Source organism: Python bivittatus, unplaced genomic scaffold (assembly GCF_059951505.1).
Source record: "Python bivittatus isolate LINGU-HERP-01145 unplaced genomic scaffold, Pbiv_v1 ctg000940_np1212, whole genome shotgun sequence".
NCBI classification, from domain to species: domain Eukaryota; kingdom Metazoa; phylum Chordata; class Lepidosauria; order Squamata; family Pythonidae; genus Python; species Python bivittatus.
The window spans coordinates 751,604-773,217 of record NW_028277123.1 but is presented as its reverse complement, the minus strand read 5'-3'; the positions used below and the strand labels follow the sequence as shown (position 1 = coordinate 773,217).

General features: G+C 44.8%; 1 protein-coding gene across 1 annotated transcript in view; it reads left to right on the top strand.

Moving 5' to 3' along the window:
• TRPV3 (transient receptor potential cation channel subfamily V member 3) overlaps positions 1 to 20,825 on the top strand; it is a 31,941-nt gene extending 11,116 nt beyond the window's left edge. The window contains exons 5-18 of the mRNA XM_088131280.1: positions 18 to 175; positions 2,052 to 2,228; positions 3,425 to 3,565; positions 6,578 to 6,858; positions 7,773 to 7,949; positions 9,272 to 9,430; positions 11,017 to 11,118; positions 11,769 to 11,842; positions 13,388 to 13,553; positions 14,238 to 14,304; positions 15,420 to 15,691; positions 15,825 to 15,937; positions 17,919 to 17,989; positions 20,731 to 20,825. Coding sequence (XP_087987406.1) covers positions 18 to 175; positions 2,052 to 2,228; positions 3,425 to 3,565; positions 6,578 to 6,858; positions 7,773 to 7,949; positions 9,272 to 9,430; positions 11,017 to 11,118; positions 11,769 to 11,842; positions 13,388 to 13,553; positions 14,238 to 14,304; positions 15,420 to 15,691; positions 15,825 to 15,937; positions 17,919 to 17,989; positions 20,731 to 20,825 — 2,053 coding nt within the window. The remainder of the gene's footprint in view (positions 1 to 17; positions 176 to 2,051; positions 2,229 to 3,424; positions 3,566 to 6,577; positions 6,859 to 7,772; positions 7,950 to 9,271; positions 9,431 to 11,016; positions 11,119 to 11,768; positions 11,843 to 13,387; positions 13,554 to 14,237; positions 14,305 to 15,419; positions 15,692 to 15,824; positions 15,938 to 17,918; positions 17,990 to 20,730) is intronic.
• The last annotated feature ends 789 nt before the right edge of the window (positions 20,826 to 21,614 follow it).

The window sequence follows — 21,614 nt, the reverse complement described above, 5'->3', positions numbered from 1 at the left end:
TTTTCCCTTTCGTGCAGCACCAATTCAACGCACAATGCTCAGCAGAACAATTATCGCAAGAAGCTGAAAAAATACCTCTTCCGGGCGGTTTCGGAAGGAAACCTGGAGGACCTTCAGAGGCTCCTGGTGGAAATGAAGGATCGGTCCCAGAGGTGCCAAAACCTGACAGTCCAAGGTTGGTGGCAGTTTGCCCTCTCTCTGCAGGGAGGAAAAGGTGAATTCTGTGGCTGGAATCAATTTAGGCAGCTTGGATGCCAAGCACCGAAGGAGGCACCCCCTTCCTGGAGGCCACAAGGGTTGCACTCAGGGATGTCCCCGGGAGGGTGTCAAAAATATCAAGAGGGTGCCCCCCTGTGCCATGGAAGCCCTACCCCACTTTTACCTGGGCCAGAGGGGATGTTAAAAAGGGTCAGGTCTTCAACTGCACAACCTGTAGGGAGTAAGGAAGAAGACCTTGATGGAGTTACGCAGGAACTGTTATCTACCCAAAAGGGGCTGAAACATTCTTTAAGTCCAGAACATCCAGATAACATCTGGAAGCATCAGGGATCCAAGGGAACAAGAGATTCTGGCTTCAAAACCAGAGTCTGGAAGACTGTAGAGCAGTGTTTCTCAACCTTGGCCACTTGAAGATGGGTGGACTTCAACTCCCAGAATTCCCCAGCCAGGAAGCTGGCTGGGGAATTCTGGGAGTTGAAGTCCACCCATCTTCAAGTGGCCGAGGTTGAGAAACACTGCTGTGGAGAGTAAGAAAGATAACCTTGATGGAAATATGCAGGAACTGCACTTAAGGAAAAGGGGCTGAAACATTTTTTGAGTCCAGAACGTGCAGATAACATTTGGAAGGGGCTCAGACAGACCCCTCCCTGATTCTCATAAGTATAAGAAGGGGGAGGAAGTCCAGTACAATCCGACTTGCAAGAGCCTGTTATTAGAGACAATCTCAATGAAAGTAGTTCTAGCCTTCCGGTGGAGTGGATTTCCTGCTCTGGACTACCTGGTGGGGCTGACAAAAGTACATTTGCCCCCTTGATTTTTTTTTTTTTACCCTCCCCACCAGGACCCTGGCGCAATATGGTTCATGGGGTCACGAAGAGTCGGACACGACTTAACGACTAAACAACAACAACAACCAGGACCCTGCTAAGTAGGGTCAAAAGCAGACAAGGCTAAGGCAAAAACTCAAATGGATTCTCATCTTTTTTTTAACTTTAAAGCTCATTCAATGATGCACGTAGGATTATTCCCCAAGGAACTAATTGTTTTCCCTCTCAATGTCACCCTTGGAAAAGTTCTGGCGCCATCGCCAAAACTTTGGGCCAAAGATATGCATCCCTATAGGGAGAATGGGTTTCAATTTAATTTAGGGGGTTGGCTTTCTCGCTTTGGCGTGGCTTTTGAAAGCAAGAAGACTAACATTAGCAATGAGAAAAGGCAAACTGGGTATTGAGTTACATATTAAGAAAGGGGTGGGGAAAATGAAATAATAATATTAATAACTGTCCAATTTGCTTAAAAAAAACTGAATTTCAGGTCTGATTGGGGACGTAGTAGGAACGTGCCCATGTAGACATTCTGGGAGGGGATCCGGTAGTTTTTGGAAGTAAGTCTTTGAAAGCAGGAAAGGGTTTCTGGTGGTCTAAGATGTGGTGAATGGACACATTCCAGAAGAAGAAACAGAACGGTCCAGGATTCCCCAGAATGTTCCAGAGTTCTCTGGAATATTCTGGAATTCTCCAGAATGTTCTGGCTTTCTCCAGAACATTCCAGGATTCTGTGAATGCTCTGTCCCCAGAATGGCAAGTTTTATCCATCCCTAGGAAAAAGAATGAACTTTTTGCGCCCTGCCCTATGAACAACAGCTTGGATCCAGATCACTGCATCACTGAATACCTGTAATTGCTTTATTCGTTTCTTTAAACAGGCCTTTGGTACAATTGTGGATTCTTATTTGCCTCTGAGTAATTTTCTCCTAGTTTACGTGGTAGCATTCCCTATCAGCCCTAATTAACCTGGTGGAACGTCAGGGATAATTTATTATTATTTTCCAGAATATCTGATGAATAAAATGACCTCTTCAGACACCGGGAAGACCTGTCTAATGAAAGCCTTGTTAAACATCAACCAGCATACGAAAGAAATTGTGAATATGCTTCTCTCGTTCGCAGAAGAGAACCAAATCCTTGAAAAGCTTATTAATGCATCCTACACAGAGGAAGCCTATAGAGGTATCTGAGCCTGTCCCAGGTTTGAAAATTTACGTAAAGTGTCACGGGACTCCTTCACTAGTGAGCCCTGGGAAGTTGCTGAGAGACTTACTCCAGCTTGGAAGAGGAGGAAAAAATTCCATAGGTAGCATTCGCACAACACCCTCAATCTAGTTAGAGGTTTAACCCAGAATATAAATTGAAAAATATATTTTTCATTATATATTGAAGAAGAGGATCTTGAATCATCAAGTAACTGCATGGGAGAACGTATTGGATAATATACTGAATACATTGGAGCAACATTCTCAACCTCAGCGATGTTAAGATGGGTGGGCTTCAGCTGGGGCCTTCTGGGAGTTGAAGTCCACCCATGTTAACATCGCTGAGGTTGAGAAACACTGCGTTGGAGAATATATTAAGTCATAGACCAGTGTTTCTCAACCTTGGCAATTCTGAGATGGGTGGACTTCAACTCCCAGAATTCCCCAGCCAGCCAGCCATGGTTGTCATTGTTACTTAAGGCACAACTTCCCAGGCCAAGATCTGTTATTAATGCCCTTTGGAAGGGGACTGTCTTCACTAGGGGCATCCGTGGGAGGGGTCAGAACAGCCAAGATGGCAGCCACGATTGTGCAGTGACTTCATTGCATGATCACGGCCATCATCTTGACTGTTTTGACCCCCTCCAGCCCCATGGACATTCCTGGCCTTCATCATTTTTCTAAAGGAGGGGAGGCACATCTGACCTCCGAGGATAGGTGGGTCCAGAGAAGGGGCTGCTCCTGAGTTTTCCTGGGTCCTCAGTCCCCCCATCTCTTGTAGACACTCCTGAAGGTGCCAAGGACCAAAGTTGGATGGGTGGACCATGTTTGTATAAAAGGTTAACCATGTTTAGGAACACCCACAGTGTGTCATAGCCACAACATTAAATGTCATGGGGCAGATCTCCAGGGTAGACAGGCAACAATATACTGCAGGTGACCCAAAGGAAGTGAATTATAAGCATAAACGCCTTTCATGAAAGGTAATTTTGAACGAGAAGCTTGTTGAAAGTTTGAAGTGGAAGGAACCATGATTAGGTGAGTGACCCTGCCTGTTGCTCACAGGGTGTCCAAAAGCAAAGGAGGTTGATCATCTAAATTAATTTTTTTCTTTTTTTCATATGGAAACCCGCAGACAAACGCGGTGATTCTCGTTTTGTTTTTCAATCCCAGGACAGACAGCCCTAAATATTGCGATCGAGAGACGGCAGTACGACATCACTCAGACCTTGATTGAGAAAGGGGCGGACGTCAACGCCCGGGCGCAGGGCGTGTTCTTTAATCCCAAACGCAAGCATGAAGGGTTTTATTTTGGTAAGGGTCTGGCAGATGCTGAGGCACGTTGGAAAGGGGCAGTTGAACAGGTCGGGCCAGGGTGGTCAACAACCACAGGTGTTCCCCCAGCGTCCCCATTTGTCACACTCCAGCATCCTCACAGGGCAACATCTGGATAGCGATGACCCAAAATTGCATAACAGTCTTTGCTGCTCTTTTTAAAAAATGTTGGCAGCCTTCACCTGGTGGTTCAAGGTGTGTTGAGTTCATACCTTCCCCAGCCAGGTAGGTGGATGGAGAAATGGTCGCCCTCTACCTGAGTGGTATGGCTGTGAGAGAAACCCACCTGAGTTGGAAACCACCAGGTAGGATCTGCAGTAAAATGTGCAATATAATATTCAGAACCCTAGTTCATCCTTTCCTTCAAAGAGAGCATTTTCATCCCCAACTTTCCTGTTTCTCTTTCTCAACTAACAGCTCCTTTTCCCTAACTTCCAAGACCAAAGAGTGGGTCATTTGTGAGTTTCTATTTTCCTTTGCTCCAGTAAGGATTTTGCAAAGGTTGGGATATGTGTTGATTTCTTCTCCTCTTCTTTCCTCAGCTGGTCTGAATTTTTTTCAACACGCTCTGTCTCTGTTCTCTGGGGCTTTCTGATGGAGGAGACCACAGTGTGGCTGTGGTGTCCCTCCGTTGTCTCATGCTCAATAATTGTGATGTTCTCCTGGGAGGTGTTCTCAGTTTTTCCCTCCGGCCCCTGATCTGGGAGAGATTTTGGAGAGGCTGGGAGAGAAATGGAAAGAAGGCTAGACATAAACAGTGAAGAGACGGGAGAGGAATCTGTTGGGGGCTTATCTCACCAACACAGCCCAGGTGCTGAGAAACCTGGGGAGAAGCATTTCAAGGAGACCACCTGAATGAATTCCCTCATCCAGGAAGGTTGGAAATTCCTCTTGGGGTTTCCAAGATTCTGTGTTTACCCTTCTTGAGATCTGCTGTGATTCTTCCTTCCTTGACCTTGCACAGCTGGACAGGATCTCAGTCCAAAAAACCCCCAAACAAACACCAGTGCCATTTAGGCTATTATGAACCTTCCATGTTTCTCTCACATTCAAATTTTTAAAAGTTTCGGATGATGTAGTATTTTAGTAATCACGTTTTTATCTTTCGTAATGATGGCTTTTAATCGATTTGTTATTTGATTGAATTGTTGTAGGCCACCCAGTCTCGCTTTCTGTGAGAGGGGCGGTTGTATACATGTGATATATACATTAAATAAAGAAAGAATCAGGACATAAGAGGGCCACAGCCCAGTTTAAACCACTAGTTCTTGTCTACTAGGTGGCCTCTAGTGACCAGCCCCCCAAGACCTACTGGTTCTCTAGATTACACTGAATCTTCTTTCCTTTCCTTGTTCCAGAGGTTGGGATCTCTGGTCACCAAGCTTTTAGAGACCTTCCACAACTCTGGAGTCAGCTCTCTTTTGCCCTTCCACGTAGTTGAAAAGGGGTTTAAAGAACATTTTTGTTCTCTTCTCTGAGTAGGCATTGCTTTGGGCAGACCGTTCACAGACCTTTCGGCTCGGTCCTAAAATGTTTGCAAGCAGAAAAGCCGGCTTGGAGAACCTCAAGAACCCAACCATTCAACCCTATGCAGATTCTTCATTACAGAACTTTTTATTAGACTACTGTAGTACAGTAGGTTAGGGTAAGGCAGTGTTTCTCAACCTTGGGAACTTTAAGATGCGTGGACTTCAACTCCCAGAATTCCCCAGCCAGCATGGCTGGCTGGGGAATTCTGGGAGTTGAAGTCCACGCATCTTAAAGTTCCCAAGGTTGAGAAACACTGGTGTAAGGTCTCCCCTCACCCTCCAGGGGCATCCATGGAGGGGAGGGGGAGGGCAAGATGGCGGGCGCATCGTTGTGATCCAAACCTCGTCCCTTTTTAAGGCATGTGCCAACCTGTTTTAAAGTATTACACCTGTATATTGCCTCGGCCCTATTCCAGGGCATTGTTTTCAATGTATAGTTATTGTGTCGGTTGTTTTAATGTTAGTATTGATTTACTGGGTCCTGAGTTATTGGATTGAATTCCAATGAGTTGTGTTCTCTTTGTTTTGCTTTGTTGGTGCCACAGAGGCACATATTATTGTGCCAAAGGCATAATAATAATATAATAATAAATAACCCACAGTTCAATCAGAATGGTTGCTTATGTGCCTTTATCAAGGTGTGGAGCAAACAAAACAAGATGAAGAAATTATTATTTTAGCAGTCGGCCCTCCATCTTAGCTCTGCCATCTCTGGTGAAATAAATGTGTGATTCTTGGCTTCATATCATCTATCTATCTATCTATCTATCTATCTGTCTGTCTGTCTGTCTGTCTGTCTGTCTGTCTGTCTGTCTACCTACCTACCTACCTACCTACCTACCTACCCAGTGTTTCTCAACCTTGCCAGCCTGAAGATATGTGAACCTCAACTCCCAGAATTCCCCAGCCAGCATGAATTGAATTCTGGGAGTTGAAGTCCACACTTCTCCAAGTTGTCAAGGTTGAGAAACACTGATCTATTCTATTCTATTCTATTCTATTCTATTCTATTCTATTCTATTCTATTCTATTCTATTCTATTCTATTCTATTCTATTCTATTCTATTCTATTCTATTCTATTCTATTCTAGCCTAGCCTAGCCTAGCCTAGCCTAGCCTAGCCTAGCCTAGCCTAGCCTAGCCTAGCCTAGCGAATTACTGTATCTATTTTTATTTTTAGGGTTAGGGTAATATTCTTGCAAGTTCCTTTGAATCTTGTGACATTTTTGGAGTTCTTGCTGAAACTTTTCTGAAACTTCCAGTGAGAACACTCCTCTTTGAAGAGTTTAAGCAAGAAGGCTGACATCTCCTGAGTTTTCAAGGATGTGCACAAAAAAAGGAAAAGAAATTAGAAAGATTTCGGCCCCTCAACTTTTTTTTTTTTTTTTGAATTGGTGGCCTAGAAGCTACAAATTGTGAATGTTTGCTCTCCCCCTCCTGCAATTTGGCCCTCTTTTTCCAGGTGAAACACCCTTGGCATTAGCAGCGTGCACCAACCAGCCAGATATAGTGCAGCTCTTGATGGAGAACAGCAAGACGGACATCATGTCCCAGGATGCGCGCGGGAACAATATCCTCCATGCGTTGGTGACTGTGGCGGAAGACTTTAAGACGCAAAATGACTTTGTTCGGCGGATGTACGACACCATCCTTTTGAAAAGTAGAAGCCGGGATTTGGAGACAATGAAGAACAAAGCTGGTTTAACGCCTCTGCAGCTAGCAGCAAAAACCGGGAAGTTGGAGGTACGCCCAACTCAATTGAAATCTTTGTGCCTTATATGAAATTTTTAAAAAGTAGAGAAGGTTTAGGGTTAGACTGAGGGTTCCATGTGCTATGTCCTTTGCAAGTAGGAAGAAGTCAAAGAATAATCTTCAGTACTAACTGAAGCCTCGTTGTGCAAAGAACAATTCCAGTAAATGTTTGATAGTCGCTGCAGATCTTGAGATCCAGGATACCGCAAGGATCAGACAGAGGTTAACAGCTGGGCCAGATATGGGTGTAAGGGTGCAAATTCCACAACCTACCTCATACACATTCCCAATTTCCTGAAACCCAAAAGTCTACTTTGGTGACCCTGAGGGTGACTGATTTTGAAAAGGTAACGTAAGACGTTAAACAAGGAGCTATCAAAAAGATCCTTATTGATTCATTGCCCAAAGGCAATGATGTAATCATGACAAAACGTGATCAGTTTAACAGATTAAAGTTTTATATATTAGCTTCCTGGCCAGGGAAGGGGGGATGAAAAAGTCAAGATGGTGGCCAGAACTTTCATCGCATCGTTGTGGCCCCCATCTTGACTCTTCTGACCCCTTCCCTGGGAAACCCCTGGCCCTTAACATAACCTCCTAGTGCTTTTCTTTGGAGAAGGGGGCTGAAGTTTTTGAGCAGTGCTGATGGCTGGGAGGCCCCATTTTAACTTCCCCAGGGCCTATGTGTAACCCTAAATGGTGACTTGGCCGGTGTGCAAAATTGGAACGGGTGCAAGGCTCCGCTCTCAGTGTTGTTCAGAGCAGCAGGTGAGATGCCTTCTAAGGAGCAGGGTGGCCAGGACGGTGGTCCTGGCCAGCTCACCGGGGCTTCACGACTCCCTGTTCCTTGTCTTTGTCCAGTCTGGACTCTCAACTGGTTCGCTTCTTGACTTGGGTCGTTCTAGATTCTGAAGTACATTCTCAGCCGAGAGATCAAGGAGAAACCCATCCGGAGTCTCTCCAGAAAGTTCACCGACTGGGCTTACGGCCCCGTCCAGTCGTCCCTTTATGACCTCACAGAATTGGACACCACTTCAGAGAACTCACTCCTGGACATCATTGTCTATAATACAAATATCGGGGTAAGTCCTTGTGGGTCAGAGCATTCCCAAAGCAGCTGGACTTCAATTTTTCAAGTTCTTTGTTTTTCTCCTTTTTTTGGATTGGGGGCTCTGGAGGGTTGAAATGGATACTTTTGGCACAGGAAAAGCTGTTTACTCAGTGCTTATTGTTAGTGGCAAAATTAATTGCTGAATTCATTGACTAACGAAATAACAATTAGTGGAGGACTACTTGAATGTCAACCCTTAATTAGGACCCCCCCCCAAAATCTTTAAAAATAAATTTTCCTTATGTAATGCATAAACTCTGGCTCTAAGCCCCCCTTAATCATAAAGTTTACTGGCTGACCTTGTGCCAAAAAAACTATTTTCAGCCTAGCCTACCTCCCAGGGGTGTTGGGAACAAAGTAAAAGTAAGGTCTCAAGTCGAGCTTGGTTACTTTAGGAACATACAGGTAGTCCCCAAGTTACAAACATTCGTTTAGTGACTGTTTGAAGTTCCAACAGTGCTGAAGAAAGTGACTTACGACCAGTCCTCATATATACAACAGTCGCAGGGTCCCTATGGTCACAAATTCAGGTACTTGGCAACCAGCATGTATTTACAATGGTTGCAGTGTCCCAGGATCATGTGATCGCCGTTGGCAACCTTCCCAGGGGGCTTCCGACAAGCAAAGTCAATGGGGGAAGCCAGATTCACTTAACAACTGTAGTAAAACAAGGTTGTAAAATCGGTTGAGATTCACTTAACAACTACATCGCTTAGCGATGGAAGTTCCGGTCCCTATTGTGGTCATAAGTCGAGGACTACCTGTACTAATGTGATTTTTTTGACAACAGCATTTAGTTTTGCCACTGCCTCCTTTCAGGAAGATTTTTTTGGCTGCTCAGAATAGCCTCGTGGTCTCCCATCCAAGAATTAACCTCTTTGGGCCTTGCTTAGCTTTCTGTGATTAGCCAAGGTCAAGTTAGGAGCGACATCTGCTGTAGTTAAGCTATAAATGAAATGGCTAAGGCACTCTTTCTCACCCTCAGCAACTTTAAGTTGTGTGGACCAACTCCCAGAATCCCCCAGCTGGCTGGGGAATTCTGGGAATTGAAGTCCATACAACTTAAAGTTGCTGAGGATGAGAAAGACAGGGCTAAGGAGATTGAAATACTGTGCAGTCCTCACTGCTTATTCACCAGCTGGACTATTGGTTGATTAATTGATCCATTCAAGCTTGGGGCCCCGCTTAATTAACCTATCATTTCGCCTGGATTAACCTCTGCTACAAACGCCCTCTCCTCCTTTTCATGCCCGAAGAGACAGATCCCTTTTTTCCCCCCCTTTCCCAATGCAGAATCGGCATGAAATGCTGGCTCTGGAACCTCTTCACTCCTTGCTCCGGATGAAGTGGAAACGATTCGCCCGGCACGTCTTCTTCCTGTCATGCTGCCTTTACTTCTTCTACAACCTGATATTGACATTGATCTCCTATTACAGGCCTCACACGACGCAGGTAGGGAGGGCACCATCATTCCCCCTTCTTCTTGTCGCGGGCAGGGTCGACCGCTTCCACGGCACCTTTGATGAATGATCTTTCTCTTTTCCGCTGCAAAGTTTCCCAACGGCGTTCGCCTTCCTCTCTCTGGCGCTTGCAAACCGTTTGCCACCTCGGGAATTCCTCCAGATGTTTTAAGCTCCTCTTCCTTGGGGCGTGACCCGGTGGATTCATTCCTCTACTCCCAAACAGCATTTCTTCTCCTTCCCATGACCACAATCCGCTTAACCTGATTTTTATGTATTTATTTATTCAATTTATATAGCCGCCCATCTCAGACCAGTGACTCTGGGCAGCTAAGAACAACAAAAACAGTCCACACTTAAAACAGTACCGAAAATTAAATATAAATACAGCCAAGAGATCTTTAAAAGCCGTCAGTATTAGCACAACCATGACACGGGGCCCTTCACACGCTCGGGGCCCCAAGCCTGGGCATAAGGCCAGATCTTTAAAGGGTCGGGGCCACCCTAATATCGGGAGGGAGGATGTTCCAGAGGGCAGGGGCCACAGCAGAAAAGGCATGTCTCCGATATTCCTTGGCTGACAGGACCCAGAGCGTGCCCGTCCTGCCGGACCGGATTGGACAAGTAGAAACAACTGGGAGAAGACAGCCCCTCGGGTAACCCGGTCCCAAGCCATGCAGGGCTTTAAAGGTGCCAACCAGCACCTTGAATTGCACCCGGAAGCACACTGGCAACCGGTGCAGCTCCAGAAGCAGGGTTTTTTTGCCTTGACTTGAGTCCCCCACGGGTGGCATCCACGGGGGGCAGCTGAGCTGGCGACCCTGACATGCAACCCACAGGCCAGAGATGGCAAAAAAGTAAAGATGGTGGCCGCCGTCATGTCAGCCAGCCCCTGCCCTTTTTTATTGCCACGCATAAAATAGGACAGGGCTCCAGTTGCATAGTCACGGGCACCATTTTGACTTTTTGGACCAGCCCTGCACAGGGGTGGGAGCATCCTCAGTCCATACTCTCTATGACCTTCGCTGCTTTTAAACAGGAGGTCTCAGAGAGGCTCCCTCTAGCCCAAAGTGCAAAACAAATAACCCACCCCTGGGGGCTGGCGAAGCAAAAGCCGAGCCTTCATTTCGAACCCTCGGTTTGGACGCTGTTTTGACTTCGCTGTTCATCTTGCTTGAATGCGGCGTGACCTCATGCCCCGGGCAGGGCTGCAGTGATGAGACACAGCCTTGAAATGCTTTGCAATGAACGAATGACTGAACGGCTTGAAAAGTAAGGTGTTAATAAAACCGGGCTCCCGATTAAGAAATAAAGCGTCCTTCCAATCAGGCGGATTTCTTGGTGATGATCTGCACTGCTCCATCGTTACCACTTTCTTACTGACAATGAGGACGTGATTTATCACTGTATCTTATCTCCAGAAGCTTTTTTAGCCCCCCAGTTTGGCTTCCCGCGCAGAGTGGCCTCTCCTGGTGGTCTCCAATCCTTGCCTAGCTCTGCCAGCCAGATTTGCCTAGAGGCTGCCAGCTGCTCTGGGGAACTTATTCTTATTTTCTTCTTCTTCTTTTTCGTCTTCAGCCCCCACCATACCCTTTAGCACTGATTGGAGACCTGAACTGGTTGCAGTTGGCAGGACAAGCCGCCGTCATTTTGGGAGCTGTGTTCATTGCCATTAAAGAAGTAAGTGCTGCTGGAAATATTCCCGGTATAGAACGGGGACTTTGGGGCATGGAGGAGAATTTCTGCCTTTCCTTGTCCCCTTGCCTGAACGGATCACTGCTCTTAAGATGTCCAAGTTGGGCTCACACAACCCTAGAAACCTGATGTCGGAATAAACCCTTTCCTAGACTGGCCCCACCCAAACTAGCCAGCTTTAGCCTTTCCAGCACTAATAGCTAAAATGACGACAGTAATCTTCTTCCCAAAAGTGGTTTTTTTCCTTTAAAAACGGTTTTTCTTACAAGTCTACCCAGGGGTGTCCTTGGGGGAGGCAGGGTCCAGAAAGGCGAAGAGGCCGCCCCCCACCTCTTTTCGATCTGTATTGCAATGCAGGTAAAAAGAAACAGGGCTTCCATTGCGCAACTGCACTGCCTTCTTGACTTTTTCAGCCTCTTCCCCCCACCCCTCCCAGGGCACCCCTGGTTTATTCGTAGTTGTCGAGAGCAAGAATTGTGTTCTTTTTCAAAGCGAAGCTGGACTGAGGCCGATGAGTTTTGTTCCAGTCCTGGCACAGAATCCCAGACACGATGCAGTGGGTGATTAGGACGGGCTGGCATTTGCTTAATGCGTCTGTTGAATCTGTTCTCTCCCGTGTGTATTTCCGCCTGCAGAGCGTCGCCCTCTTCTTGCTACGGCCTTCTGACCTGCAGACGATTCTGTCGGACGCCTGGTTCCATTTTGCCTTGTAAGTGACGCCGCCGTAGCCGGGTGGTTGAACGGCTCGGAAGCCACCCCGGTTCTTCCGCACACTCACTTCCAAAAACGCTTTTCTGCAGTGCTCTTCTCACACCTGGCGCTCACGCTCAGTCATCTGCAGGCTTTCCCGGGGAAGTAGATGTAATTTATAGCCAGGTAGGATTCTAACCTAGAGAGCCAGTTTGGGATAGGGGTGAAGGCACCAGGCTAGAAAGCGGGAGGCCACGAGTTCTAATCCTGCCTTGGGCATGAAGCCAGCTGGGGCACCTCGGGCCAGTCGCTCTCTCTCAGCCCCAGGAAGGAGGCAAGGGCAAACCCACTTCTGAAAAACCTTGCCCAGAAAACTGCAGGGACTGGTCCAGGCGGTCTCCGAGAATCGGACACGACTGAACGGATTAAAAAAAAGAAAAGATGCTTACCTACCTCCGAAAAAGCGAGAAAGAGGTTCTAAGAGCCAGCTTTGCCTCCCGAGCACTTTCCAGGAGCCAGGTTGGTTGGGGATGATGGGAGTTGTAGTCCAGGCCTTCTGGAAGGTGGCCTAGTGGAGAACGGTTGCTGTAAAGGATATACGCATGCTCCTTTGGGGATATTTCATGGGCCTTTTTTTTTAAACCGCTATAATCACTATTAGTATCCTTGCTATCCATTTTTCTATATTCTTTTAGTTACCATATTCATTCAATTATTTACCATATTCATTCCATTTATTTACCATATTTGTTCAATGTATTATTTACTATTTATAGCTTTTCTTCCTTCTGCTATTGATTTTAATTGGGTTAACTGGATATTTTTACAGTTCAATAGAGGCATCTCTTGACCAGAAATTAGGTATGAATTGTCTTACAAGGGTGGGCCTTTGATCACACAGTTGTGGCCCCCATCTTGACTTTTTTGACCTTCCTTGCAGTCCACCCTGCCATGTCAAGAAAGCCCAACTTCCCTCCGAGAAATCTAATTTTGTTACTGTGGAAGGGGGCCTGAATGTCCGCAAATATTGCAAATTAGCAAATGTATAAAAAAGGGGGAGTCAGAAACCAGTAGTTTTTTTTTTTATTATTAGCCTTTTGCTTTTGTTTTTTTCTTTTTTTTTTACTTTTTAGGCATTTTAACTTTTGTTAAATTTGCTTTGTCAATCTTTTTTTTTCCTTTTATTTATCTAGTAACAATACAATGGAGATTTTAATATTGTAATTACCTTAAGAGCAAAACCATTATCATATAATCAGTACTTTGGTGTGAGTTGCAGTGGTTCTTTTTCTAATGTTATATTTAACTTTGGATGAAGAAGCCAAATAATTTTATGCTTGTAGTAGTGACACCTAAATTGTAATCAATACTGACAGAATTTTTTCTTTCCTTTCTCTATTTTTAATACTTTAAACTATCTAAATAATAGAACGTTACTAATATCTATTCATGTGATATAAATATCACTGTATTGAAGCAATACGATGTAAAAGATTTATAACATTATAATAAAAAGGCAGAATAGAAATTTAAAAAAAATAATGTTGTTATTGTGGCCTTTCAGTTTCATTCAAGCTGTGCTGGTGATCTTCTCGGTCTTCCTGTACCTTTTCTCCTACAAAGGGCACCTCCCCTGCCTCGTCCTGGCGATGTCCTTAGGCTGGGCCAACATGCTGTACTTCACGCGGGGGTTGCAGTCCATGGGGATCTACAGCGTCATGATTCAGCAGGTAAGGCAACCGTTGCATACACTGTTTGATATTCGCACGCAGCTTTGTGTCTCTCAGACCAGGTGCAGCAATTCAGTTCTCTTAAGAGGGCAGTTGCATGTAGCCAGATCTATCTATCTATCTATCTATCTATCTATCTATCTATCTATCTATCTATCTATCTATCTACCTACCTACCTACCTACTATCCATCCATCCATCCATCCATATTATCTTCTATCTATCTATCTATCTATCTATCTATCTATCTATCTATCTATCTACCTACCTACCTACCTACCTACCTACTATCCATCCATCCATCCATCCATCCATCCACCCAGCCATCCACCCAGCCATATCTATCTATCTATCTATCTATCTATCTATCTATCTATCTATCTATCTATCTATCTATCTTCTATCTATTCATCTCTATCCACCTCTACCGTCTGCCCACCCATCCCTATCAACCTTTCTATCCATCCTTAGCTGTAGAATCATACAATGAGGCCAGAAGCCACCCATCGCTTCATCTTCCACAAACTTGTCCAATCCCCTTTTAAAACGGTCTAAAACGGACGGCTGTCACCACATCTCGTAGCAAGATGTGCAGTCCAGATGTATCCGGAAGACCTAGACCACTGCCAGTTTTTCCCCCCTGTGCTTTAAATTCATCATTAACTGTTTGGTTTTGCCTTTTAGGTCATCTTGCATGACGTGATCAAGTTTATAGTCGTGTATCTCGTGTTTTTGTTTGGATTTGGCGTAGGTAAACAGAACTTGATGCTTATTTGCAGGGGCATCCATGGGGGGGGCGGTCCAAAAAAGGCACAATGGCCCTGCCCCTTTCTATGCGCATCACACATGCAAGGCTTTGCTTGCTCTGCTGTGGCCATCATTTTGACTTTTTTGACCCCTTTCCTGGGGATACCCTTGATTATTTGGGAGGGAATCAGTTGCAATTCAACTAAAATGCAATTGGGTAGTTTGTAGTTCAGTGTCCTATGTGAGCACACTAGTCCAGTGTTTCTCAACCTTGGCAGCTTGAAGGCGTGTGGACTTCAACTCCCAGAATTCCCCAGCCTTGTCCACACGCCTTCAAGCTGCCAAGGTTGAGAAACACTGGACTAGGCTCATTCACTTGTGAATTTCAGCAGCAGAAGGGGGATTTGAACGGACATGTTCTCACATTCTACCCCAAAATCTCCACCACCCACGGTGTCCACCGCACCAGCTCTTTATGGTGGGATCCACAAACCTCCTTGAAGGACAGGCCCTTTTCAGCCACAGAATTAAAACTCAATCCTCGGCAGAGAGCTAATGCCATCAAAGTCAACAGATCAGAGAGCCTGTTTAAGATGGAAGTACTGAAGGAAAATATAGTATTCTTTTTCCTCCGAAAAGCTCATAGCAATAAACTTCTCCACCTTTCCATAACCTTCTTCCAATATTCTTTCTGGGGCTGGTTCAGGAGTCAAGACAGACTCACAGGCACAAATATTGGGGATGGTTCACAGAACCTGTTAAGCCGGACATCCTGCTTGTTTCTGCCTTAACAGCTTGGGTGAACACCCAGGCTCCATTATGGTTTGCACAATAAACCGTGTGCTATCCTATCCTAGCTTAATGAGCTACATGAATGAAGCCTGGCAAAGGGTGTCTGCTATAATTTATATCTTGGAGCAGGGGTGTCTGCAGGGAGGGGATCGAAAAATCAAGATGTGCACATCAAAATTGCACAGTCGACGTTTTTGACCCCCTTCCTGCGGATGCCCTGCTTTGGACTTCTGATGCATTTGGGGGGAGCGCTGGGTCATCGGGAGGATATTCTCATCTTAGATAGGAAAGACTCTAATCTTATCCCCCTTTCTGTTTCCAACCCAGCTCTTGCGGCCTTGGTCGACTCCTGCCCCGAAGACAGCAAGTGCAACGAGTACAGCGTCTTGGGGAGCATCGAGATTGACCTGTTCATGCTCACCTTAGGTCTTGGTGAGCTGGATGTCCCCAAGAACGCCAAATACCCCATCCTCTTCCTGCTGCTTCTCATCTCCTTCGTGATCCTGACCTTCGTCTTGCTCCTCAACATGCTCATTGCGCTGATGGGAGAAACGGTGGAAGACATCTCCAAAGAGAGCGAGCACATCTGGCGGCTGCAGGTTGGCTCGGGGCGGGCGGGTGGTTCATTCCTTGCAGGAAAACGGGGTTGAATTAAGTGCAGATTTTCAGGGGATGGAAACGTTTGGAAATCTCTTTGTAACGTCACCTGTTGGTTATCACTGTGGCCCCCAGAGAGCGAGGACAATCGTGGAAATCGAAAAACTTCTCCCCCAATTCCTGAGGAGGAGATTCCAGCTCGGGGAATGGTGCAAAGTGGCCGACAGTGACAGCCGGTTATGTTTAAGGTAATTTGTATGCAAAGTGTGAGGAAGTTTGCTCCGGATGGGTGAAGAGCGGAAAACCGAATGCAATGACAGATGCATTCAACTGTTGTCCCCCAGTCCCCAAATCATCTCATTTGTGTGACTCTGAAATATCAAGACGAAGCAATACCTCCTGTGGAGGGGAAGGGGGTCAAAAAAGTCAACATGGCAGCTGTGACCACTTGATTAAAGCTCTGCCCCTTTTTTACAGGCATTGATTGCATGGCCACCGCCTCTTTGACTTCTGTGAACCCCATGGACTCTCCCCAAACTCCTCTTATAAAGCCAATTTCCATTTCCAAACATGCTCCTTCTTGAACTTCCTTTTATGCACATTAAAGTAAAATCAACGGGCAACGTTTTGCATCAAGGCTTCATTTGCAGGGGAAAAAAACTCAGATCTTTCCATCTCTAAAATGTGACGGTCAGGATGCTTGAGACAGGTGGCCCTTGACCCTAATAAATCGTTGTGCTTCTACTGAAAGCGCTGAGCAGAATCACAGCTAAGATCAGAGGATATCATGAATTGTGTTTGGACATGGCCTCAGCAGTGCCTCCATGCAATCTTTGGCCTGCTAAAAGGGTATGATTTTAATAAGGCCCATTGACTTAGTAGCAACAAGATCAAAGAACCTCAGATTTCAGTAAAGGATCTTTAACACTCATCTTAGGATAAATACAGGATCTTAGAAACTGCATTTCCCAGCCTTGTTTTCGTGAGTTCGTTAAAACAGAGTTGCTTTGAATGATCTGAAACGCTCCTTCCAGGGTTTCTCCCCACCTGAGCTGAGCTGCTGTTTGTGAGATAAGCGACCCACAGACCCCCCTTCTTTCTCTCAATTATGTATGTCAGCTTTCCTTTCCCTTCCCTTCCTTTCCAGGCACCCCATAATTTCTCACTTCTATCCTCTTTCATTCAGGTTTACTTCAGTTTATTTTAAAACATGTCTTAGGTCAAACTAAATTTATGGCTGTATGTTCAAAAACGTAAAGATAGTGCTGTATCGGTAATGCCATACGATTACTTTAAAATATACTGGGCTTTTGGGCAAAGACCTCAAAATCGCTTTTTAACAGGTCCAAATCATTTTTGATGGAGGCCAGTTGCTCAAACACTGAAATAACAGTTTGCGCTGTAAGCAAACGTGGCTTTGCCGTGAATTCGATCGAGCCATCTCGCGTCAGCAGCTTTTCCCAGTCCTTGCTCTGTTCAATCTTCTCCTCAGAGGAAACTGGAGAGCTAGTGAAATGGATGGGGAAGGGCTGACACAGAGTCCGACCTGTCTATTAAATCATCTCTAAGAGATGCAGAAAGCTCCAATAATTGCTCTCCTTCTATTTCTTTGGTAAATCCCATTCAAGAGCCTCAGATTTATTAGAGATGGGAGTTGGGGAATGTTGACTTACTGTTTCTTTTTGCAGAAAAAGTTGGTCAATTTTCGGCTGTCTTGGAAGAGTGTTGGGAGCCAGGACTGGCTCCAGGACACATCAGAAACCTTTTCTCTTCTCTTTCTCTTTCCTTCTTGCTGCCTGACTTCTCTCTCTTCCTCCCTGTGAGTTAAGATAATAAGATAATAAATAAGATAATAATATAAAATAATAAGAGATAAGAGAGACTTTAATAGGTCTTGACCGGCTCTAACTTGAAGGGCAGGAACGTAAACCAGGAGCTCGCAAAAGACATCCTCTCCCATCAGGCACCCATCATCCCCCAACCTCTAAAATATTCTGGAGTATTGCATAATGCTATATCCAAATGATATTTTTAAGGGACAAGGTCATTTAGTCAATGTCAGTGGTGAAAGAGTGTGGCTTCTCCATGAAAGAATGAACGGTCCATCCCCTTTCAGTGTGCTGATAAATCATGGATTGATTAATCCATGAACTCTGAGATATGGGAAGTGCTTCTGTAATAATGAGGATGAAGCAGAAGAATTAATTGATTTGTGTGCTCTGTAACTAGGATCAATGAAGTCAAATGGACAGAATGGAAAACCCACGTGGCCTTTATCAATGAAGATCCCGGCTCGACAGGTAACTGAACACAGCCACGCAAGGAATGGTCTATTTTTGAAAACGAAGCCTAGATATTTTTTCCTTAGAAATGTTTGCAGATAATACAGGTGCATATAATCAGTCCCAGGCAATAGGAATACATATATGAATTTTTATTTTGGGCTGGGTATGTGATTTGCAGAGAGACGCAACCTGAAATAAATAGAGTTCCGCACAAATTAAGCGCCTCCCTATCCAGTGTGGAAGATGATCAGAAAGTATTCTTACATCTCTACATAAATGTGAAGGGGAGACTGTCTATAAACTTCGTCCATAAAAAAACCCACATTGCTGTCTATGTTGTTATTATTATTATTATTATTACTGAAATCTGTATGCTGCCTAATCACTTAAATTCTTGGCAGCTTGCAACAAAATCAAATACAAAAGCAATTGACAGTAAGAAGCCAGAAACATATACAGATAGCCTTTGCTTAACAACCGTTTGAAGTTATGAAGGTGCTGAAAAAAGTGACTTGCGACCGGTCCTCACACTTACAACCATTGCAGCATCCCCACAGTCGCGTGAACAAAATTCGGACTCTTGGCAACCGGCATGCATCTACGATGGTTGCAGCGTCCCGGGGTCACGTGATCGCCATGGCTGTATGTTTAACCTTCCCAACCAGCTTCCGACATGTGAAATCAATGGGGAACCATGTGATTTGCTTAACGACCACTGCAAAAAAGGTTGTAAAATCAGGTCCAGTCATGTGATGATTCACTTAATGACCTAGTCGCTTAGTGACCTAAATTCCAGTCCCAACTGTGGTCGTTAAGTGAGGACTACCAGTAATAAAACTTCTGTGATAAGAAAAGGGGGGAAACTTAATAAACAATTACAGTTTTTTTCCGCAACCTTCATAACCTCAGAGCCCAAAACCACTAAACCGCCCCCCCAGAACCAACATTGCAAGTAACAATAAAACCGTTTAAAAATGTTATGTAAGTTTCCATAGTGAAGAATGATGATAGCTGTGAGAGGAACAAAACGATGAACCATTCAAAAGGAGGGGAAGGCCCATGGCTTAGTAATTTCATCTTTTAAAGGTGTGTCTTTATATAGTGCATAGTCAAATTAGAGAATTTATTGCCATTAGAAGTGGTAATGGGCCAACAGCTCGTTTATTTATTTATTTTTTTAAAGGCATGAGTCAGTTTTACGGAATGATTGGACAATGACTGGCTGGTATTCTTGAATTCTTGTGCATCTGTCAAATTCAGTTCATACAACTGGAGATCTTTTTACAGCTTACATTAGGAATGTGTGTGTGTGTGTGTATGTGTATGTATGTATGTATGTGTATGTGTGTGTGTGTGTGTGTGTATATGTGTATGTATGTGTGTGTGTGTGTATGTGTATGTATGTGTGTGTGTGTGTGTGTGTGTGTATATATATCAGTGTTTCTCAACTTTGGCAACTTGAAGACGTGTGGCAACGTCTTCAAGTTGCCAAAGTTGAGAAACACTGATAAAGAGAGAGAGAGATTTTTTCAAAGTTTACATTAGGAATACACACACACACACACACACACACACACGTTTCTTCAAGCATCTATTTGTTTGTGATGTTGCTTACTGTACAACATTTACAAACATTTCCCCTTAAAGTACTGCATTTGGAACATTTTGTCCCTGAATCTGGGCATTTCCCCTATTTTTTTAGCTGGGGGAGTGAATTTCAACCATCGGAAAAGCGGAAATTTCAGACGATACATGCTCATGTGTAATAAGGAACAGATTCACTTATAATGGGATAAGGTGTCATTTGAATATGAAGTACATTAGTTCGTCCCTAACCCTAAGGAGGTTAAATAGTGATTGCTGGGGGACCCTAGCAGAAGATGGTTATTACTCTTCCTTTCACTGGCATAGCTGTTGTATGACTGAGCAGCTAAACCTTTGGTATGATCCAGCCCCAAGTCTTTCATGCATCTTGAGTGCTTTCTGTGTAGAAGGTCCAACATTTTTGACAACTCTGGGGGGGCATGGATGGGAAATATCTGAAGAGATTCTATCATTGAGTGCCAGAGCGACTCTTGATTTTCCCCAGTGTGTGACAGTTCCTATTTCTTCTGCCACACACCTTACAGATGGGCAATCAATAGGTGAGGTGCCTATGAAATCACTGTATTTAGAAAATACAGGACTGCTGGTAGAGTGTGGTCAAAAAAGTCAAGATGGTAACCATGGTGGGGCAATCGAAGTCCACCTGTTTTTTGTGTATCACAAAAATGGGCAGAGCTTCAATCACACTATTGGGGCGACCATCTTGACATTTTTGACCATACTCTATGGATACCTGTCAGGCCCAGCCCAAGAACCACAGGGAACTGGTCCAGCTGAGTTCAGTTCCTTGATTGCCTACACCATATAGACAAAATCTTGCCAGACTCAATCTGTACTATTGCAACTAGTGGATGTACCCTGGGGGATTCTAGGGAGCGGCTATTCTGAACCTCTTACACTTCCTGTGCTGCTGCTCCGGACTGTGTTGTCTCTTGTCTCTCTGCCCTTCCTGGAATGCACCTCCTCCTTCCTGAGAACCTCTTCTGCAGTCCACCGCCTCTTTGTAGATACATTCCATCACAAAACCCCTGAAAAACCCATGACATGTTGTGCAATCTTCTCCATGCATCTGTCGAAGTATATTCCATTCCTTACCCCAAGGTGAATGGGGATGACCATCTTAATCAACTGTTTCCTGTTTTCCATTTTAGATTGCAGCAGGATGCAGGACACATCAAGGAGTAACAGCAAAACCACCCTGAATGCATTCGAAGAAATTTATGACTTGCCAGAGACTACCGTTTAGCTGCGCATGGGGCAATGTTAGAATGTGAAGACTTGGCTTCAGGAAAGCCGCGCGAGAGGCAGGATCCGCCCCAGCACTGTTCCTGAGCACGGACAGACTAGCATTCAGATGAAGAGGTGTGACACTGCGACACTACAAAAGGGTTGAGAAAGAGATGTCAGGAGGGAGAACAAGGGTCATAACCCATTTTCTCAACTTCGTGGGAAGCTGTTGACTTCTGTATTAGGGAATGAGGACATCACCCAAAGGGAATACATTTCAGATTTCAAGTGAAACCACAGTAGAAAATCTCCAGCCCTGACCATGTTGGGAATGATTTTTCCTCCTGCATTGGGCCTCTTTGCTCTGGCAGATGTGCCCAGACTAGAGGAAGCGAAGGAGCCATGGCAGGCATTAATAGGAGAGGGCTCTGCCTGGAGGCGACATCAAGCCAATTTTGGCTGATCTTGAAAACCAAGTGAGCTAGGGCTGGTTAGTCCTTGGATGGAAGGAAACCTCATAGAAAAACATCTGGAAGGCAGACCTTTTCTACATCATTGCTAAGAACAACACCTGGATGTGTGTACCAGGAATTCGTATTTGATTTGAAAGAAACATCACCTTTTCATGGGATATTTGTGGAGGTAGCACCCAATTTGGGGCATTTTTGTACATTGTGTGTGTGTATGTGTGTGTGTGTGTGTGATGTATAGATCTCCAAAGAAAGTTCTTGCCTTCCAAGTATGTACAGTATTTATTCAAATATTTGTGCCTTGATCCTCATGATCTTGATTGAATGGATTTTTTTTT